The 17,987-nt window shown below is 37.0% G+C and overlaps 1 protein-coding gene across 1 annotated transcript; it reads left to right on the forward strand.

Moving 5' to 3' along the window:
• Positions 1-4,829: 4,829 nt before the first annotated feature.
• On the forward strand, positions 4,830-5,766 carry LOC125392664 (olfactory receptor 5H19). The gene has a single exon (XM_085676946.2). It carries the CDS (start codon positions 4,837-4,839, stop codon positions 5,764-5,766), a length of 930 nt encoding a protein of 309 aa, XP_085533072.2. The 5' UTR covers positions 4,830-4,836.
• The last annotated feature ends 12,221 nt before the right edge of the window (positions 5,767-17,987 follow it).

Genomic DNA, 17,987 nt, shown 5'->3' on the forward strand with positions numbered 1-17,987 from the left:
TCTAGGAAACTCAATCAACACTCTTGTGTGAGGGAACCAAAGATGGAGTCCACATTCTACCAAGATCCTGTGCTTGTTCTCCTTTCTCTTTCTTCTTAACTCCCAGACTTCCTAATCATATTTCAGCTTAGATTAAGTAACTTTAATCTAAGTTGTGGTGGCTATCACCAAAAAACCAAATGACTTGTAAAGCTTGTGAAGACATGCGTAAATAGGAGAACTTAATCCCTGCTTGTGGTAAAGCAAGTTTATGAAGCCACTTCATAATATATAGGAGTTATCAAACAACTGAGAAATACTGTTGTATATCAGCTATACCATGATAGGAAATATACACTAAGGAACCTAAATCACTGTGCCACAGATATATTTGTGTATCTTAGTATGTTTCTACACTTTTCACAATATCCAGAATATTAATCCAACCTAGATGGCCATCAACAAGCAAATACATGACACTTTTATGCAATGAAACATTTTTAGTCACAAAGAAAAATAAAATAGTGACATTTTAAAGAAGACGTATAAAACTAGAAATCATTAGGCAAGTGAAATAAGTTGGACCCGAAAGAAAAATGCTGCATTTACCTCTCATATACAGAACTTAAATTTAAGTGTATTTGTGTATATGCTTGTACTGTATTATGTGTGAGTTTGTAGGTCATGAAAATAGATAAGGATTATCAGAAAGGAGGAAGACCTCTAAAGCAAACAAAAGAAATAAAAGGTAAATCGAATACATGTCATAGGAAGGCTAAAGTGCAGAGGAACTAGAAGAAAGAACACCACCTGGAAGAAAGAGGGGGAACACTGAGGGCAGTGGGCAAGGGAATGGATACAAACAAAGTAAAATAACATATTCATATGAGGACAACATGATGAAACGTTGTAGGCAAACCTTAAAAAATAATTTAAATAAAAGTTTGCCTGATCTGTCAGAAATGTCCACTGATATGAGGAATGGTGACATACTGTGTAGTTTCTAAACCAAAGCTGTATTTGGATACTCTGAGTAGATAATCATAATGTAAATGTCAGCAATGTACCCAAGGGATCATTCGGACTCGTCACAGGTCCAGCCCAAGATGCCCAGCACAGCAGCTACACTTTCTCCATGGGGAATGTTTGAACTCATAGTGGGAATTTAAGCTCTTCATTTCTTCTTCTTTTGGCAAAAGCACACAGGTTTAAAGCTGGTTGGCATGTGTGTTGAAAACAAAATTGTATAAAAATTGTCTGTGTTTATAGGATGAACACTCCACTATAAGCCACTGTGCTAAGAATTGCTCCCATTGTTACTGACTTCCTGAAAGACTGTGTTTTTCTCTGCTTTAGAAATCCCAACACTTGGTAAAGATCCCTGAAACTTCGTCCTGGATATAGGTAAGAGAGAGATGATTTCTGTAAGACTCCTTCCTTCATGAAGAGCTAAAAATGCTCTTAAGTATATAATAATTTTATATTTACTTTTTCAGATTCTGGATCAGTATAGAAGAAAAGAGCAATAAAGGATTGTCTATATATTTTACTTTGTGATTAAATATTAATAAGCAAAATATTTAACCTGAATTCTTATGGTTAGAGAGTTCTTATTACCTACTTAATCAGTTGTAACATTTAGTTATGATGAGATGAAATATTAAGTTGCTCTTACATACAAACTTTTATGACAGTTGCGGAAAAAGTGAGTATTGAAAACATTTCCTCACTCCTCTATAGTCTCATCTTCCTCTAATAATTTAATTGAAGAGTATATATACATATATAGAAATAGAAATAGAATATATATATATATGAAATGTGATCTTTCTCTCTCTCTCTCTCTCTCTCTCTCTCTCTCTCTCTCTCTCTCTCTCTCTCCTCTCTCCCGACCTCATTTCATGAAGTTTTATACACTGATATATCTGTATATATCTTTGCTTTATACAAATATACACCCTACATATAAATAGGCAGGAAATATGCAGAGATCTTTATTACATGGCATTCTTACCTTTTCTCATACATACAATTTAAGTGCAAATTTATTTGAGAATTTCTAATTCTTTCATTTGGGGTTACATGAAATAAAGCATTAAAATTTACCTTGCTAGGAAAAAAATAATGAAAATGAAAATAAAATCAGATTTCTAGAGAAATTTAATTTGAATTGATGACATAGCAAAAGTAAAGATGAAAATATGTAAAGAAATGTCAGGCAAAGATGACATGTACATTGTAAAAGAGAAACTTGTAAAATCAATGTTTTATGCAAACACAGAATCTCTAGAAAATTGAATTTTTGCTTATAGAAAAAGGAAAATAAAATTTTTCAGGATGGTCTAGGGAAGAGCTGCTGTGAAAACAGGCTTTCTGTTGTATCTCTGAGACTTGCCTCCTTCTTCATTTCCGGTCTTCCTCTGGCAGCTCTTCTATTTTGTGAAATGTCCCTGTTTTGCTATTTCTCTTCCTCCCCTTTGTTCCAATTTTACCAACCCAAATATCCCTTTCCTATACTTTTTTGCTTTCTTCATACTTTCATCCTATGTCCTAGATGTATTTATCCTTTTATTTAAAACATGAATAAATATTCTATAGGTAAAACTTATGTTAGGTTTGGAGCACTAAGACAGATGGTGACTGTCTCCATCCTTTGGTTCCCCCAACGTATCTTTCTTTGCCTTAGGGATTCCGCTGTAATTTGGTACCTTTGATTTTCTGGCACCTCTCTGTCACATATAAGAAATCATATCAACAAAGATCCTGTTTCTTAATTTCAGCAATCAACAGTTTCCTTCATTTGTCCACCAGTGTTTTAAATTTAACTGTTGACATTTTTGCTTCATTTTGTCTATATTAGTGTCTGTCCCATTTTAAGGACCATGGCTATCAGATATATAGTTAAACTTAATTAGGTTGCTGTTGTTTTGTATTTATTTTGAGGCAGGTTCTCACTCTATGGTCAAAGAATTAATCTCCTGCCTCAGGCTCTAAAATATTGGGGATGACAAGAATGTGCTACCATTTTCCAGCTTTTCTTGTCTTTTTTGATGTTCATTGGAGTTAACTGTGCTTTTGGTGACAAATGAAAAGAGTGCATGATGAGGTAGATATTTGGCTCTAAAGAAAATTAGGAGGATTTGAATATTCATCAAGAAAAATGATCAGTAACAACAGGTAGCCATGTAGTCAGTAAATAGCTAGAATCAGGGGTTCGTAAACAGCTCCCTGGGCCTGTAAGTTCTGCTAGGTCTTGTGCCCTGTGTATTAATCAAAGCATGCACTGTGATGCTGGAGTCCAGGTGGTGTTGCCTTCATGACTAAAACTATGCTTTGCATCTGGGTGCCTCACCCAATTCCTGTTCTAAACCAAATCTAGGAGTGTGAATTTACAGTTTGGCCCAGTTCTACTGTATTTTCTATCAAGATGCAAAGGTTATTTTCAAATGCTTTGGTTTCAACAATGGTGGACAACTTCTGCCTGATGTAACAGGGATCAGGTTGTTGTCAAAAAATGGAATCTACCTCAATTATAACTATGTTAATATAAACTTCTTGCATTTATTCCCATGTCTCCATTTCATTCTCTTTGTGTACTCTGTCATGCCAAGAAACACATAAACTCACCGTTAGCCTCTCCCATTGCCACTGTCCGTATTCACTGTTGCTCACTCATCCTGCTGAGCCCTTGTCACCTGCGTGATCAGAGGATGAACATTTTACAACTATGCTACTGGACTTCATCATGACGCTAAACTGGAAATGTCCATGCACACAGGCACCACATGATATCTCTGCACATAACATAGGTGTCATGTGTCACTGTACACGCTAATTTACTAATTTTTAAAAGTTGACCTTGTCACTGCTTCACCATTATCAAGGTCAGATCACCTCACACATATATGTATCACCCAGAAATTTTTAGAATGTAGGCATTTTTGTTGTTAACCTTTTTTTTGAAATAAGATTTCTCTGTGTAGCTTTGGAGTCTGTCCTGCAACTTTCTCTGTAGACCAGGTTAGTCTTGAAGTAACAGAGATCTATCTGCCTCTAACTGAGTGCTGGGATTAAAGGCGTGAGCTACTACCTTCTGACTACAATGTAATCATTTTAAAATTACTGTATCAGTTTCTATGGAAATACATCACAAATTTTACACAATGTCCCCAAGTAATTCAGTCATATGATGTAGTTTAGAAACCTCAAAACAACAACAATGGTTTTGTAATTGATATTTCTCACAAGTTTTCCTTCCCAGTAACCTATTTTCTCTACCACCACATATTTAATTTAAAAAAAATTTAAATTGTTCTAAGGCTATTCTCAATGGTAACATTTGAGTGAGTAAAAAACAGTCTGTGTGTTCCACTTGTTTAACATCCTTGCTATCCAGTGCCTGAGACATGGCCCAGAGATTAAGTGCTTGATTGCTGGTGTAGAGGACTGGGGCTCAGTTCATTTTGTACAACTTACAGACTTATGAATGCCTGTAACACCAGCTTGAAGGATACTATATTTACTTCTGACTCCCTACACATATTCAGGTGTGCACGCACATTCACACACATACACATACACATACATGCAGACACACAAGCACACATACTAAAAATATGTTAAAGTCTTTAAAACATCTTACCATAGTATTCAACTCATGCTCTGCTTTAAAAATTAAATCGGTGTTGTTACATTAATCTAAATAATTTATTATTTAATGAAAAATAAATTTTAAAGGACCATCTGATAGATGTTTGCATTCATTTTAAGTCCACGTCTCCAGTTTTTAACTTATAAGCTCTAGCAAATGATCTTTTACATTCACTACCTTTCATTTCAGAGCCATCCAGTGAAGACATGGACAAGCAGAATGACACAGTCTTGACAGAGTTTGTTCTTACAGGACTCATTGACCAGTCACTGTGGAAAATCCCTCTCTTCCTGGTCTTCTTGGTGATATATCTCCTCACCATTGTGGGAAATGTCAGTTTGATCACTCTCATCTGGATTGACCCTCATCTTCACATCCCCATGTACCTGTTCCTTGGAAGTTTAGCGTTTGTAGATACATCTATATCCTCCATAGTGGTTCCAAAGATGCTGCTTAATGTCTTTGATAAAAGCAAGCTGATCTCTCTATCTGAATGTATGCTACAATTTTTTTTATTTAATATCAGTGCAACCACAGAATGTTTCCTCTTGGCAGCAATGGCCTATGATCGCTATGTAGCCATATGCAAACCTTTACTTTACCCAGTAGTTATGACTAATAGTCTGTGTGTATGTCTGATAGTCTTGTGCTTTATAGGTGGAATTATTCATGCTTTAATTCATGAAGGTTTTTTATTGAGATTAACATTCTGTGATTCCAATGTGATACATCATTTTTATTGTGACATTATATCACTGTTAAAAATTTCCTGTACTGACACTTCTCTTAATTATCTAATTGTTTTTATTTTCTCTGGTTCAATTCAAGTTTTCAGTATTTCAACAATTCTCGTCTCTTACACTATTATTCTGATTACAATCTTAAAAAAGAAGTCTGATAAAGGCATAAAGAAAGCCTTCTCCACCTGTGGAGCCCATCTCTTATCTGTGTCGTTATACTATGGTCCTCTTCTCTTCACATATGTGCACACTGCATCTCCACAAGTAGATGAGAAAGATATGATAGATTCTCTCTTTTACACTGTCATAATTCCTGTGTTAAATCCAGTAATTTACAGTTTCAGAAATAAGCAAGTCACAGATTCATTGGCCAAATTATTGCAGAGAACTTTTTAGACTTGTTACAATTATCTGTTCTGTTTGGGTAGATAATCACAGAAGACTCAAGGTCCAATGTGGCAGTTGTTCACTGTCCAAAGAATTTTAATATTGTAATTCACATTATACTTTAATAACAAAAGTACAAGAGTCTAAAATCTTCTTTAAAAGTCTAAAGTCTTCAAGAACACAAGAGTACTTTCTGACAAATGTTATTACATATGAGAATAATTACATCAGAGAAAAATGAAGCCAGTGTTGAAGTTTTTTTTTAGTGTGGCTACATAAGTGTATTAACTGTTAAAAATAGTATAATTTCTGCAAATCACAATTATTTCCTTGATGTCAATACTGCTGTCTAGTTTGAAAAAAACACCACATTCAACTATGTGGAGGAAGCAGGCTTTTATTTTACTGAATCGAAGCAGAACTGTAATATATGGCTAGTTATCAACATGTTTTTATTTCACTTCTTTAAAAATGGTTAATTTTACTTCTTAGAGAAACTCAATCTAAAAGTTACAATATAAATAAACAAAAAAGAGAATTCAATGAAATATTTATGACTCCAGGGAATAGCTGTAAAGTAAAGTGCTGAGTGTGGAGTAATCAGATGAGTGAACAGAGTCCAGGCTCCATTGTCTAGGGTGCTCTCTAAGGCCATTTTCAGTGCTGCTTTGTATTGTCTGATGGTCTCACTCTTGAGAGCCTATGTAGTTCAAAACCCAAGAGTAAACTGGACAAGTTGAGAGAAATGCTTAGAAAAGAGTCCACAATGGGGAGGAAAGATTGTCAATTGTTTTTCATTTAGGTAAAATGACACTATTAAGCTAAAGCTTCCAATAATATAATTATTGGATATATATTTGAAAAAAAGCTTCAAGTGTATATTAACAAAAATTAAATAACAATAACACTTTATGATACAATAATACAATATGGGTTTTGAAGTGCATGTGAAAATAAGAACACAAATAAGCAAATATACAAATCTGTTTGTGTGTGCGTATGTGTACGTGTGTGTGTGTAGCAATTTTCCTGTTGGCCTTTCACGCATTGTACGCTTTCATGTCTCCCGAGCTATCCATCTACAGTTCCACCTTGCGTTTTTTCTATCATCATGGAAATGCCATATAGATTCCTACTGATGTAGCAGAGGCACTCACTCTGAAAATTTTATCTCTGTTCATGTAAAACTGTAGTTTTTATATTCGACAGCCTGCAAATATTCTCTTCTTTCAGAAGTGATGCTGCTAGGTAATTGTTGATGACCAGAATGGATGAATTCAAGCCCTTTTGATATTTTTAGGCATTTTCATAATTATAAGGTGGTATGCACGTACTTTATTAACATCTCATATGTATTTTCATATGTATCTTGTATAGATTTGTTCTATACGCTGATGTGGGCATGGCTATATTTTTCTGTACCATGCATTTCCCACACTGGTGTGATTTGAGGTCCTCTCCAATGAAACCTTCTCTATCTCCTGAGTCTCTTTATCTTTCACAATTCTCCAAATGAAAATTTTGTTGTATCCAAAATGCATTGCTGAAATTCATCTGGACCTACCTTACTTTCTTATGTGTTTGCTTTCCCTTAAAAGTCCGCTTCACAGAAAATTCCTGTCCTGCCTTGCCACACCCCTACCATTAATACTCCTTATTAGTTTAATGTTTCAAGGTCTTGCCGAACTGTGACTGCTTCCTTATAAGGCTTTCACATAACCACTACTAGGACAGGAAATATCACTCATTAGAATAACTTAATAACACACATTGGGCCAAACGTGACTCTATGTGACACATAGCTTTCACTTGTAGATTATAATCTAAATTCCTACTGCTCTGCTACTTTTTGGTTTCTATCACAGCAGCTTACATATGTGAGACCTTACATGAATGTTTGCAAAACTGAAATGTATTTACTAATACACAAAATGCAATGAGTATGTCACACTTTTTAATGAATACTTAGCCCCTGGTTGGTGAAATGACTCTGCTTGTAAAGCTTGTTGCCAAGGCTTAAGAACTGAGGCTTGAACATTTCCTTAAGTGTCTTTCAACTATTTTAGATTCATCTGCTGAGCGTTCTCTGTTTATGTCTGTACTTCATTTTTTTATTTGATTATTTGTTCTTTTGATGACCGATTTCTTGAGTTCTCTGTATATTTTGGAGATCAGACTTCTGTCTGATGTGGGGTTAGTGAAGATCTTTCCCATTCTGTAGGATGTTTTGTCTTGCTGACTGTGTTCTTTGCTTTACAGAAGCTTTTTTTTATTAATTTGCAAAGGTTTCCATTCCTGCCCCTCCACCCAAGACCCTCCCATTCCCCCCACTCCCTCTCCTCCTCCGCCTCCAGTCCTAAGAGCAGTCAGTGTTTCCTGCCCTGTGGGAAGTACAAGTTCTTACCCCCTCCCTCCAGGTTTAGGAAGGTGAGCATCCAAACTGACTAGGATCGCAAAAATCCAGAACATGCAGAGGAAACAAGTCCCAGTGCCATTATCAATGGCTTCTCTGACAGTCCCCATGCCAGCCACATTCAGACAATCAGGCCACATTCAGAGAATCAGGTTTGATCACGTGCTAGTTCAGTCCCAGTCCGGTTGACCTTGGTGAATTCTCATTAGATCAGTCCCCTTGTATCAGTGGTTGAACGCACTCCTCACAGTTCTGCCTTTCTTGTTCATGTTCTCCCTCCGTCTGCTCCTCATTTTGACCTTGGGAGGCTTAATCCAGTGCTCCAATGTGGGTCTCTGTCTCAATCTCCATTCATCATCGGGTGAAGGTTCCCTCTGATCCTGCCTTCCTTGCTCACGTTCTCCCTCCTCCTGTTTCTCATTTGGACCTAGGGAGTTAAGTCCAGTGTTCCAATGTGGGTCTCTGTCTCTATCTCCATCCATCGCCAGATGAAGGTTCTATGGTGATATGCAAAATATTATCAGTATGGTTATGGGCCAAGGCCAGTTCAGGCACCCTCTCCTCTGCTGTCCAGGGAAAAATCTGGGGATCTCTCCATGGACCTGGTAACCCCTCTAGAATTAAGTCTCTTGTAAACCCTAAAATGGCTCCCTTAGTTGAAATATATACTTCCCTGCTCCCATATCCATCCTTTCTCCCTCCCCCCCATCCCAATCTCCCAAGCTTTCCCCAATCCTCCTCTACTCCCTTCTCTCTAACCCTCTCCCCTTCCTTCCACTCCCGCCCTCGTGCACCCAATGTTGTCTGGCACTCTTATCTACTTTCAATATCCAGGAAGAAAACTACTTGATTTTCTTCAGGTTCACCTTCTTATTTAGCTTCTCTAGGATCACGAATAATAGGCTCAAAGACCTTTAATTATGGCTACAATCCACTTATGAGTGAGTACATACGATAATCCTTTTTGGGTCTGGGTTATCTCACTCAGTAAAGCATTTTCTAAATCCTTCCATTTGCATGCAAAATTCAAGATGTCATTGTTTTTTACCACTGAGTAAAACTCTAATGTGTATATGTTCCACACTTTTTTTAATCATTCTTCTATTGAGGGGCACCTAGATTGTTTCCAGGTTCTGGCTATTACAAATAGTGCTGCTATGAACATAGTTGAACAAAAGCTTTTGTGGCATTATAGGGCATCTCTTGGGTTTATTTCCAAGAGTGGAATTGCTGGGTCCTGAGGTATGTTGACTCCTAGTTTCCTGAGAAAGCGCCACACTGATTTCCACAGTGGTGGTACAGGAGAATTGTCTGTATTCTGTCAATCATGTATTTTAATAAAACGCTGATTGGCCAGGCAGGAAGTATAGGTGTGTCAACCAGACAGGAAGTAGAGGCGGGGCGATGAGAACAGGAATTTTCAGGAAGCAGAAGTTCCCTCGACACTCCTGTCCAGATCACCGAAGAAGCAACATGTAAGCTGACAGCTGAAAAAGGTACCAAGCCATATGGCTAATGTAGATCAGAATAATGGGTTAAGATAAGTCATAAGACGATACAGATGGAGGCCCGCGTTGGAGCACCGAACTGAGCCCCCCAAGATCCAAACGAGGAGCAAAAGGAGGAAGAAAATGACGAAGGACTGCGAGGGATACTATCACCCACTGATACAAGGGGTCGGATCTAATGAGAGTTTACCAAGGCCAGATGGACCGTGACTGAACGAGCATGTGATCCAACCAGATTCTCTGAATGTGGCCGGATTTTCTGAATGTGGCTGGCCTGCAGTCTTTCCGAGAAGCCATTGACAATGACACTGGGACTGGTTTCCTCTGCATATACTGGATTTTTGGGATCCAGTCTGTTTGGATGCTCACCTTCCTGGACCTGGAGTGAGGGGGGAGGAACTTGGACTTCCCACAGGGCAGGAGACCCTGACTTCCCTAGGGGACAAAGAGGGAGGAGGAGAGGGAGGGGGGGAGTGGGAGGGCATTGGGAGGAGGGGCGTAAATGGAAACTTTTTATAATTTAATAAAATTACAAAAAAAAAAGATAAGTCATAAGAACTAATAAGTAGCCTGACCTAATGGGTCAGTCAGTTTATAACCTTATGGAGTCCTGTGTGTGATTTCTTCCTTGGGGCATGCCGGCTGTGGGGTATCGGGTGGGACAGAAACCCCAACAAGCCGGTCCCCTCCTGTTACACAGTGGCTGCACAAGTTTGCATTCCCATCAACAATGGATGAGTGTTCCCCTCATTCCACATCCTCTCCAGCATAGGCTATCATTGGTGTTTTTGAGTTTAGTTAATCTGACCGGTGTAAAATGGTATCTCATAGTTGTTTTGGTTTGCATTTCCCTGATCGCTAAGGATGTTGAGCATGACCTTAAGTGTCTTTTGGCCATTCGAAGTTCTTCTGTTGAGAATTCTCTGTTCAGATCAGTACCCTATTTTTTAATTGGGTTAACTAGAGTTTTAGTGTCTAGTTTCTTTAGTTCATTGTATATTTTGGAGATCAGATCTTTGTCTGATGAGGGGTTGGTGAAGATCTTATCCCAGTCATAAGGTAGCCATTTTGTTTTAGTCACAGTGTCCTTTGCTTTACAGAAGCTTCTCAGTTTCAGGAGGTCCCATTTGTTCATTGTTGCTCTTATTGTCTGTGCTACTGGGGTTCTACCTAGGAAGTAGACTCCAGTGCCTATGTCTTGTAGACTACTTCCCACTTTCTCTTCTATCAGGTTCAGTGTGGTCAGATTAATGTTGAGGTCTTTAATCCATTTGGATTTTAGTTTTGTGCATGGTGATAAATATGGATCTACTTTCATTCTTCTACAGGTTGACATCCAGTTATGCCAGCACCATTTGTTAAAGATGCTTTCCTTCATCCATTGCATACCTTTAGCTCCCTTGTCGAAAATCAAGTGTTCATAGGTTTGTTGGTTAATATCTGGGTCTTCTATTCAATTCCATAGTTCGACTTCTCTGTTCTTATGCCAAAACCAAGCTGTTTTCAATACTGTAGCTCTGTAATAGAGTTTGAAGTCAGGGATGGTTATACCTCCAGAAGTTCCTTTATTGTATAAGATTGATTTGACTATCCTGGATTTTTTGTTTTTCCATATAAAGTTGATTATTGTTCTCTCAAGGTCTGTGAAGAAGTTTGATGGGATTTTAATGGGGATTGCATTGAATCTATAGATTGCTCTTGGTAGAATTGCCATTTTAACTATGTTGATCCTCCCAATCCAAGAGCAGGGGAGATCTTTCCATTTACTGATATCCTCTTCAATTTCTTTCTTCAAAGACTTAAAGTTCTTGTCAAATAGGTCTTTCACTTCCTTGGTTAGAGTTATCCCAAGATATTTTATGCTATTTCTGGCTATCGTGAATGGTGAAGATTCTCTGATTTCCCTCCCTGCTTCTTTATCCTTTGTGTATAGGAGGGCAAGTGATTTTTTGGAGTTGATCTTGTATCCTGCCACATTACTAAAGGTGTTTATCATCTGTAGGAGTTCTTTGGTAGAGTTTTTGGGGTCGCTTATGTACACTATCATATCGTCTGCAAATAACGAGAGGTTAACTTCTTCCTTTCCAATTCGAATCCCCTTCATCCCCTTATGTTGTCTTATTGCTATTGCTAGAACTTCAAGCACTATGTAGAAGAGGTATGGGGAGAGTGGACAGCCTTGTTGTGTTCCTGATTTCAATGGAATGGCTTTAAGTTTCTCTCTGTTCAATTTGATGTTAGCTGACGGCTTGCTGTAAATAGCTTTTTTTATATTTAGGAATGATCCTTGTATCCCCAATCTCTTCAACACCTTTATCATAAACGGATGTTGAATTTTGTCAAATGCTTTTTCAGCATCTAATGAAATGATCATATGGTTTTTTTCTTTCAGTTTATTTATATGATGGATTACATTGATAGATTTGCATATATTGAACCAGCCCTGCATCTCTAGGATGAAGCCTACTTGATCATAATGGATAATTTTTCTAATGTGTTCTTAAATTCGGTTTGCCAGGAATTTGTTAAGAATTTTTGCGTTGATGTTCGTGAGTGAGATTGGACTGTAATTCTGTTTCTTGGTTGTGTCTTTATGTGGTTTTGGTATCAGGGTAACTGTAGCTTCATAAAAAGAATTTGGCAATGACTCTTCTGTTTCTATATTGTGGGATACATTAAGGAATACAGGTATTAGCTCTTCTTGGAAGTTCTGGTAGAATTCTGCATTGAAACCATCTGGTCCTGGGCTTTTTTTGGTTGGGAGGTTTTTGATAACAGCTTCTAATTCTTTGCGACTAACAGATCTATTTAGATTGTTCACCTGGTCTTCATTTAACTTTGGTAAATGGTACTTATCTAAAAAATATCCATTTCTTGGACATTTTCCAATTTTATGGCATATAAGCTTTCGTAGTAAGATCTAATGATTCTCTGAATTTCCTCTGTGTCTGTTGCTATGTCCCCCTATTCATTTCTGATCTTATTAATTTGAGTGTTCTCTCTCTGCCATTTGATTAGTTTGGCTAGGGGTTTGTCAATCTTGTTGATTTTCTCCAAGAACCAACTTTTTGTTTCATTGATTCTTTGGATTGATTTTTGTGTTTCTATTTTGTTGATTTCAGACCTCAGTTTGATTTTTTCTATCTTCTACTCCCCAAGTGTGAGTTTGCTTCTTTTTCTTCTTGAGCTTTCAGGTGTGCTGTTACTCCAATGTGTGTTTTCTCCGTTTTCTTTAATTGGGCACTTAGTGCTATGAACTTTTTTCTTAGCACTGCTTTCATTGTGTCCCATAGGTTTGAGTATGTTGTGTCTTTATTTTCGTTAAATTCAAGGAAGACTTTAATTTCTTTCTTTATTCCTTCCTTGACCCAGGGGTGATTCAGTAGTTGACTGTTCATCTTCCATGAGTTTGTAGGCATTCTGGTGTTAGAATTGTTATTGAATTCTATCTTTATTCCATGGTGACCTGACAAGACATAGGTGGTTGCTAATATTTTTTTGTATCTGTGAAAGTTTGCTTTGTTACCGAGTATGTGGTCAATTTTCGAGAAGGTTCCATGAGCTGCAGAGAAGAAGGTATATTCTTTCTTATTTGGTTGGAATGTTCTATAGATATCTGTTAAGTCCATTTGATTCATTACCTCTAGTAATTCTCTTATTTCTCTGTTGGGTTTCTGTCTGATTGACCTGTCCATTGTTGAGAGAGGTGTGTTGAAGTCTCCTACTATTAGTGTGTGTGGTTTGATGACTGCCTTGAGTTCTAAAAGTTTTTATTTTACATTAGTGGGTGCTTTTATATTAGGGGCATAGATATTCAGGATTGAGACTTCCTCCTGATGAATTGTTCCTGTTATGAGTATAAAATTTCTGTCTCCTCTCTTCTGATTGATTTTAGTTTGAAGTCAATTTTGTTGGAAATTAGAATGGCCACACCCGCTTGTTTCTTAGGTTCATTTGCTTGAAATCCTTTTCCCAACCCTTTACTCTGAGTAGATGTCTGTCTTTGTGGTTGAGGTGTGTTTCTTGTGAACAGCAGAATGTTGGATCCTGTTTTTGTATCCAATCTCTTAGTCTGTGCCATTTTATAGGTGAGTTGAGTCCATTAATGTTAAGTGATATTAATGACCAGTGGTTGTTGACTCCGGTTATTATTTTTTTTATTTATATTTTTGTTTAGTAGAGTTTGTATGTTTCCCTTGTTTGAGTTGTGCTTATGAAGTGTCGCTAGATGTATGAGTTATTGTAGGCAGTGTTGGGAATGTTGGATTCCTTGGGTTGCGATTTTCCTTCTATTACTTTCTGTAAGGCTGGATTTGTTGCTACGAATTCTTTAAATTTGTTTTCATCCTGGAATATTTTGTTTTCTCCATTGATAGTGAACAATAGCTTTGCTGGGTATAGTAGTCTGGGTTTGCATCCATGGTCTCTTAGTTTCTGCAGTACGTCTATCCAGGATCTTCTGGCTTTCATGGTTTCCATAGAGAAGTCCAGTGTAAGTCGGATAGGTTTACCTTTATAAGTTACTTGACTGTTTTCCTTTCCAGCTCTTAATATTCTTTCTTTACTCTGTATGTTTTGTGTTTTGATTATTACATGGCGAGGGGATGGGTTTTTTTTTTTTGATCAAGTCTATTCGGTGTTCTGTATGCTTCTTGAACCTTCATAGGAATATCATTCTTTAGGTTGGGAAAGTTTTCTTCTATAATTTTGTTGAATATATTTTCTGGGCCTTTGATCTGCAGTTCTTCTCCTTCTTCAATCCCTATTATTCTTAGATTTCGTTCATTTATTGTGTCCCAGATTTCTTGAATGTTTTGTGATGAGAATTTGTTGGATTTGCTGTTTTCTTTGAACAGAGCGTTTATTTTCTCTATGGCATCTTCAGAATCTGAGATTTGTTCTTCTATCTCTTGTATCTATTGGTTATGCTTGATTCTGTAGTCTCTGTTCATTTACCTAGATTTTCCATATCCAGCCGGCCCTCGATTTGTGTTTTCTTCATTGCATCCATTTCAGTTTTCAACTCTTGAACTGTTTCCATTACCTGTTTGATTGTTTTTTCTTGGTTTCCTGGATGTCATTTACAGATTTACTGATGTCTTCAAACTTTTTGTTATACTTCTCATCCATTTCTTTACACATTTCTTTAAAATTTTGTTGTACTTCTCATCCATTTCTTTAAGGGAGTTATTCATATCCTGTTTAAGGTACTCTATTGCTTTCATAATGGCAATTTTTTCCACTTCTTCTGGATTAAGTTGTTCAAGTCCTTCTATTCTAGGGTCGTTGGGATCTGGTGTTTCATGTTGTTTTTCACATTGTTGGAGGAGTTCTTGCCTTGACGTCTGCCCATCTTTTCCTTCAAATGCTCTATATTGGATCTTCTGATACCAGGTCAGGTTCCCTTGTTGGGCAGAGACTTCACTGACAAGAAGCCTACCTTTCCTCAGGCAGGCTATTGAAACACAGGCACCATATAGAAGTTTTTTAGCTACAGGAGGTCCCAGTTGTTTCTCTAAATGTTTGTGCTACTGATGTTTTATTTAGGAAGTGGTCTCCTGTGCCAATGTGTTTGAGTATACTTCCCACTTTCTCTTCTATAAGGTTTAGAGAACCTAGACAACAATAAGGACCCTAAGAGAGATATACATAGATCTAATCTACATGGGTAGTAGAAAAAGACAAGATCTCCTGTGTAATTGGGAGCATGAGGACCTTGGAAAAGGATTGATAAGGACAGGAAAGGCAGGGACGGGAGCAGAGAAAAATGTAGAGCTCAACAAAAATCAATAAAAGAATTGAGGCTTGAATATAATTACCTCAGAACTCACATGATAGAAAGAGAAAGCTGGCTCTCATAGGTTGTCTTTTGGCTTCCATAGATGCTCTATGGCACACACACACGCACACACACACACACACACACACACACACACACATCTACACCACATAAATAAACACACAAACAAATGTAAAGAATGAACCCAAATATACTACTTTGCTTAGAATCTGTGCTGTGTACTAGCTCAAGCAGTTGTTGCCACCGTTTTCCTTGGTAGACATAGATATCATATAACTAAACTGATAGTTTCATTAGCTTGGATAGACTGTGAAAATAATAGTAGAGAAACAATTGCAAGGATCAAAGATCTGATGGCAACATGTAAGTATTTAAAACAGACATTGTGTCAGTATAATTCCAGAGATCCAAATCCCAATATGCTTGAAGATCATCATGTCCTAAGAAGCTCCCCAGAGAGGACTCACCTAAGCCTCCAGAAACACTGAAAATCAGTCTAGTGGCAGTTATCCTTTCATCCTAGACACCCCATGTTGTAGCATGTATTTTATTGCTTTTATGTTCTATTATGCTGATTTATTTTAAGTTATCTATTGCTTTATCCTGTCATTATTATTATCATTATTATTGTTATTATTATTAAAGATTTTACTAATAAGGAATTTGAGTCTTCTTCCATAACTCAATTTTATTCTCTATTACACATTACATAATAGATAGTAATTGAAATGTAATGGATGTAGTAAAGGACAAATTATCATGCAAAGAATGGTTTATTATCAGACTGCCCATTCAGTTGTATAAGAAACAATTTATGTTTAGGAAGTGGTCTCCTGTGCCAATGCGTTCAAGTGTGCTTCCCACTTTCTCTTCTATAAGGTTCAATGTGGCTGGCTAGATGTTGAGGTCTTTGATCCATTTGGACTTGAGTTTTCTGCATGTTTATAGATATGAGTCTATTTTCATTCCTCAACACTTTGATATCCAGTTATGCCAACACCATTTGTTAAATATTCTCTTTTTTCCATTTGATATTTTTGCTTTTCTGTCAAAAATCAGATGTTAGAAGGTGTGTATTAATATCTAGGTCTTTGAATGGGTTCCTTTGGTCCTCCTGTCTGTTCTTATGCCAATACCGGACTGTTTTCAGTACTGTAGCTCTGTAGTCGAGTTTGATGTCAGGGATTGTGATGCCTCTAGAAGTTCCTTTATTGTGCAGCAGCACAGACACTGAGAGAAACAATTAATAAATGGCAACTCCTGGAACTGAAAAGCTTCGATAACGCAAAGGACACAATCAACAAAACAACAGCCTACAGAATGGGAAAAGATCTTTACAAACCCCATATCAGACAGAGGTTTGATCTCCAAAATATACAAAGAACTCAAGAAATTGGTCATCAAAAGAACAAATAATCCAATAAAAAAAAATGTAGTACATATCTAAACAGAGAACTCTCAACAAAGGAATCTAAAAATGGCTAAAAGATAATTAAGGAAATGTTCAACATCCTTAGTCATCAGAGAAATGAGAATCAAAACAACTCTGAGATTCCATCTTACACCTGTATTAATAGCCAAGATCAAAAACATTGATGACATCTTATGCTGGAGAGGTTGTGGGGTAAAAAAAACACTTCTACTTCTAAATTGCTGGTGGGAATGCAAGCTGGTACAGCCACTTTAGATGTCAGTGTGGTGATTTCTCAAAAAATTAGAAAACAATCGTTCTCAAGACACAGTAACACCACTTTTGGGTATATATCCAAAGGATGCTCAATCATGCCTCAAGGACATGTGCTCAGCTATGTTCATAGAAGCATTGTTTGTCATAGCCAGAACATGGAAACATTCTAAATGCCCCTATACTGAAGAGTGGATAAAGAAAATGTGGTACATTTACACAATAAAGTACTACACAGTAGAAAAATAATGACACGTTGAATTTTGAAGGAAAATGAATGGAGCTAGAAAATATCATTTTGAATGAGGTAACCCAGACACAGAAAGACAATTATCACATGTACTCACTCATGAGTGGATTTTAATCATAAAGTAAAGGAAATGACCCTACAAATCATAATCCCAGGGAACTTAGATAACAATGGGACCTTAAGACAGACAGACATAGATCTAATCTACATGGGAAATAGAAAAAGACAAAATCTCCTGAGTAAGTTGGGAGCATGGAGACCTTGGAGTAGGGTTGAAGGGAAGGGGAGAGAGAGGGAGAGGAGCAGAGAAAAATGTAGAGCTCAATAAAAATCAATAAAAAAGAAAACAGTAAAACAGAGAAACATACAGGATAGAAAAAACAGTGTATGTTTTAAATATACTAAAAATTGTTGACGTACATTATATTATAAGAATATATTATGTCCCAGCTTGGTGATTTAAAAGAATATATATCTCTCATTCACCTACATATAAATAATAAATGTATAATGCAAATAATATATATAATATATCCACTCACTTTTATAGTATCATAGAACCTTAATCTGGCGAT

The sequence above is a fragment of the Myodes glareolus genome, chromosome 2 (assembly GCF_982192425.1).
Source record: "Myodes glareolus chromosome 2, mMyoGla1.1, whole genome shotgun sequence".
Classification (NCBI taxonomy): domain Eukaryota; kingdom Metazoa; phylum Chordata; class Mammalia; order Rodentia; family Cricetidae; genus Myodes; species Myodes glareolus.

Excerpts from the sequence above, each read along its gene's own strand:
- LOC125392664 (XM_085676946.2), top strand. The coding sequence starts at position 4,837 with ATGGACAAGCAGAATGACACAGTCTTGACAGAGTTTGTTCTTACAGGA.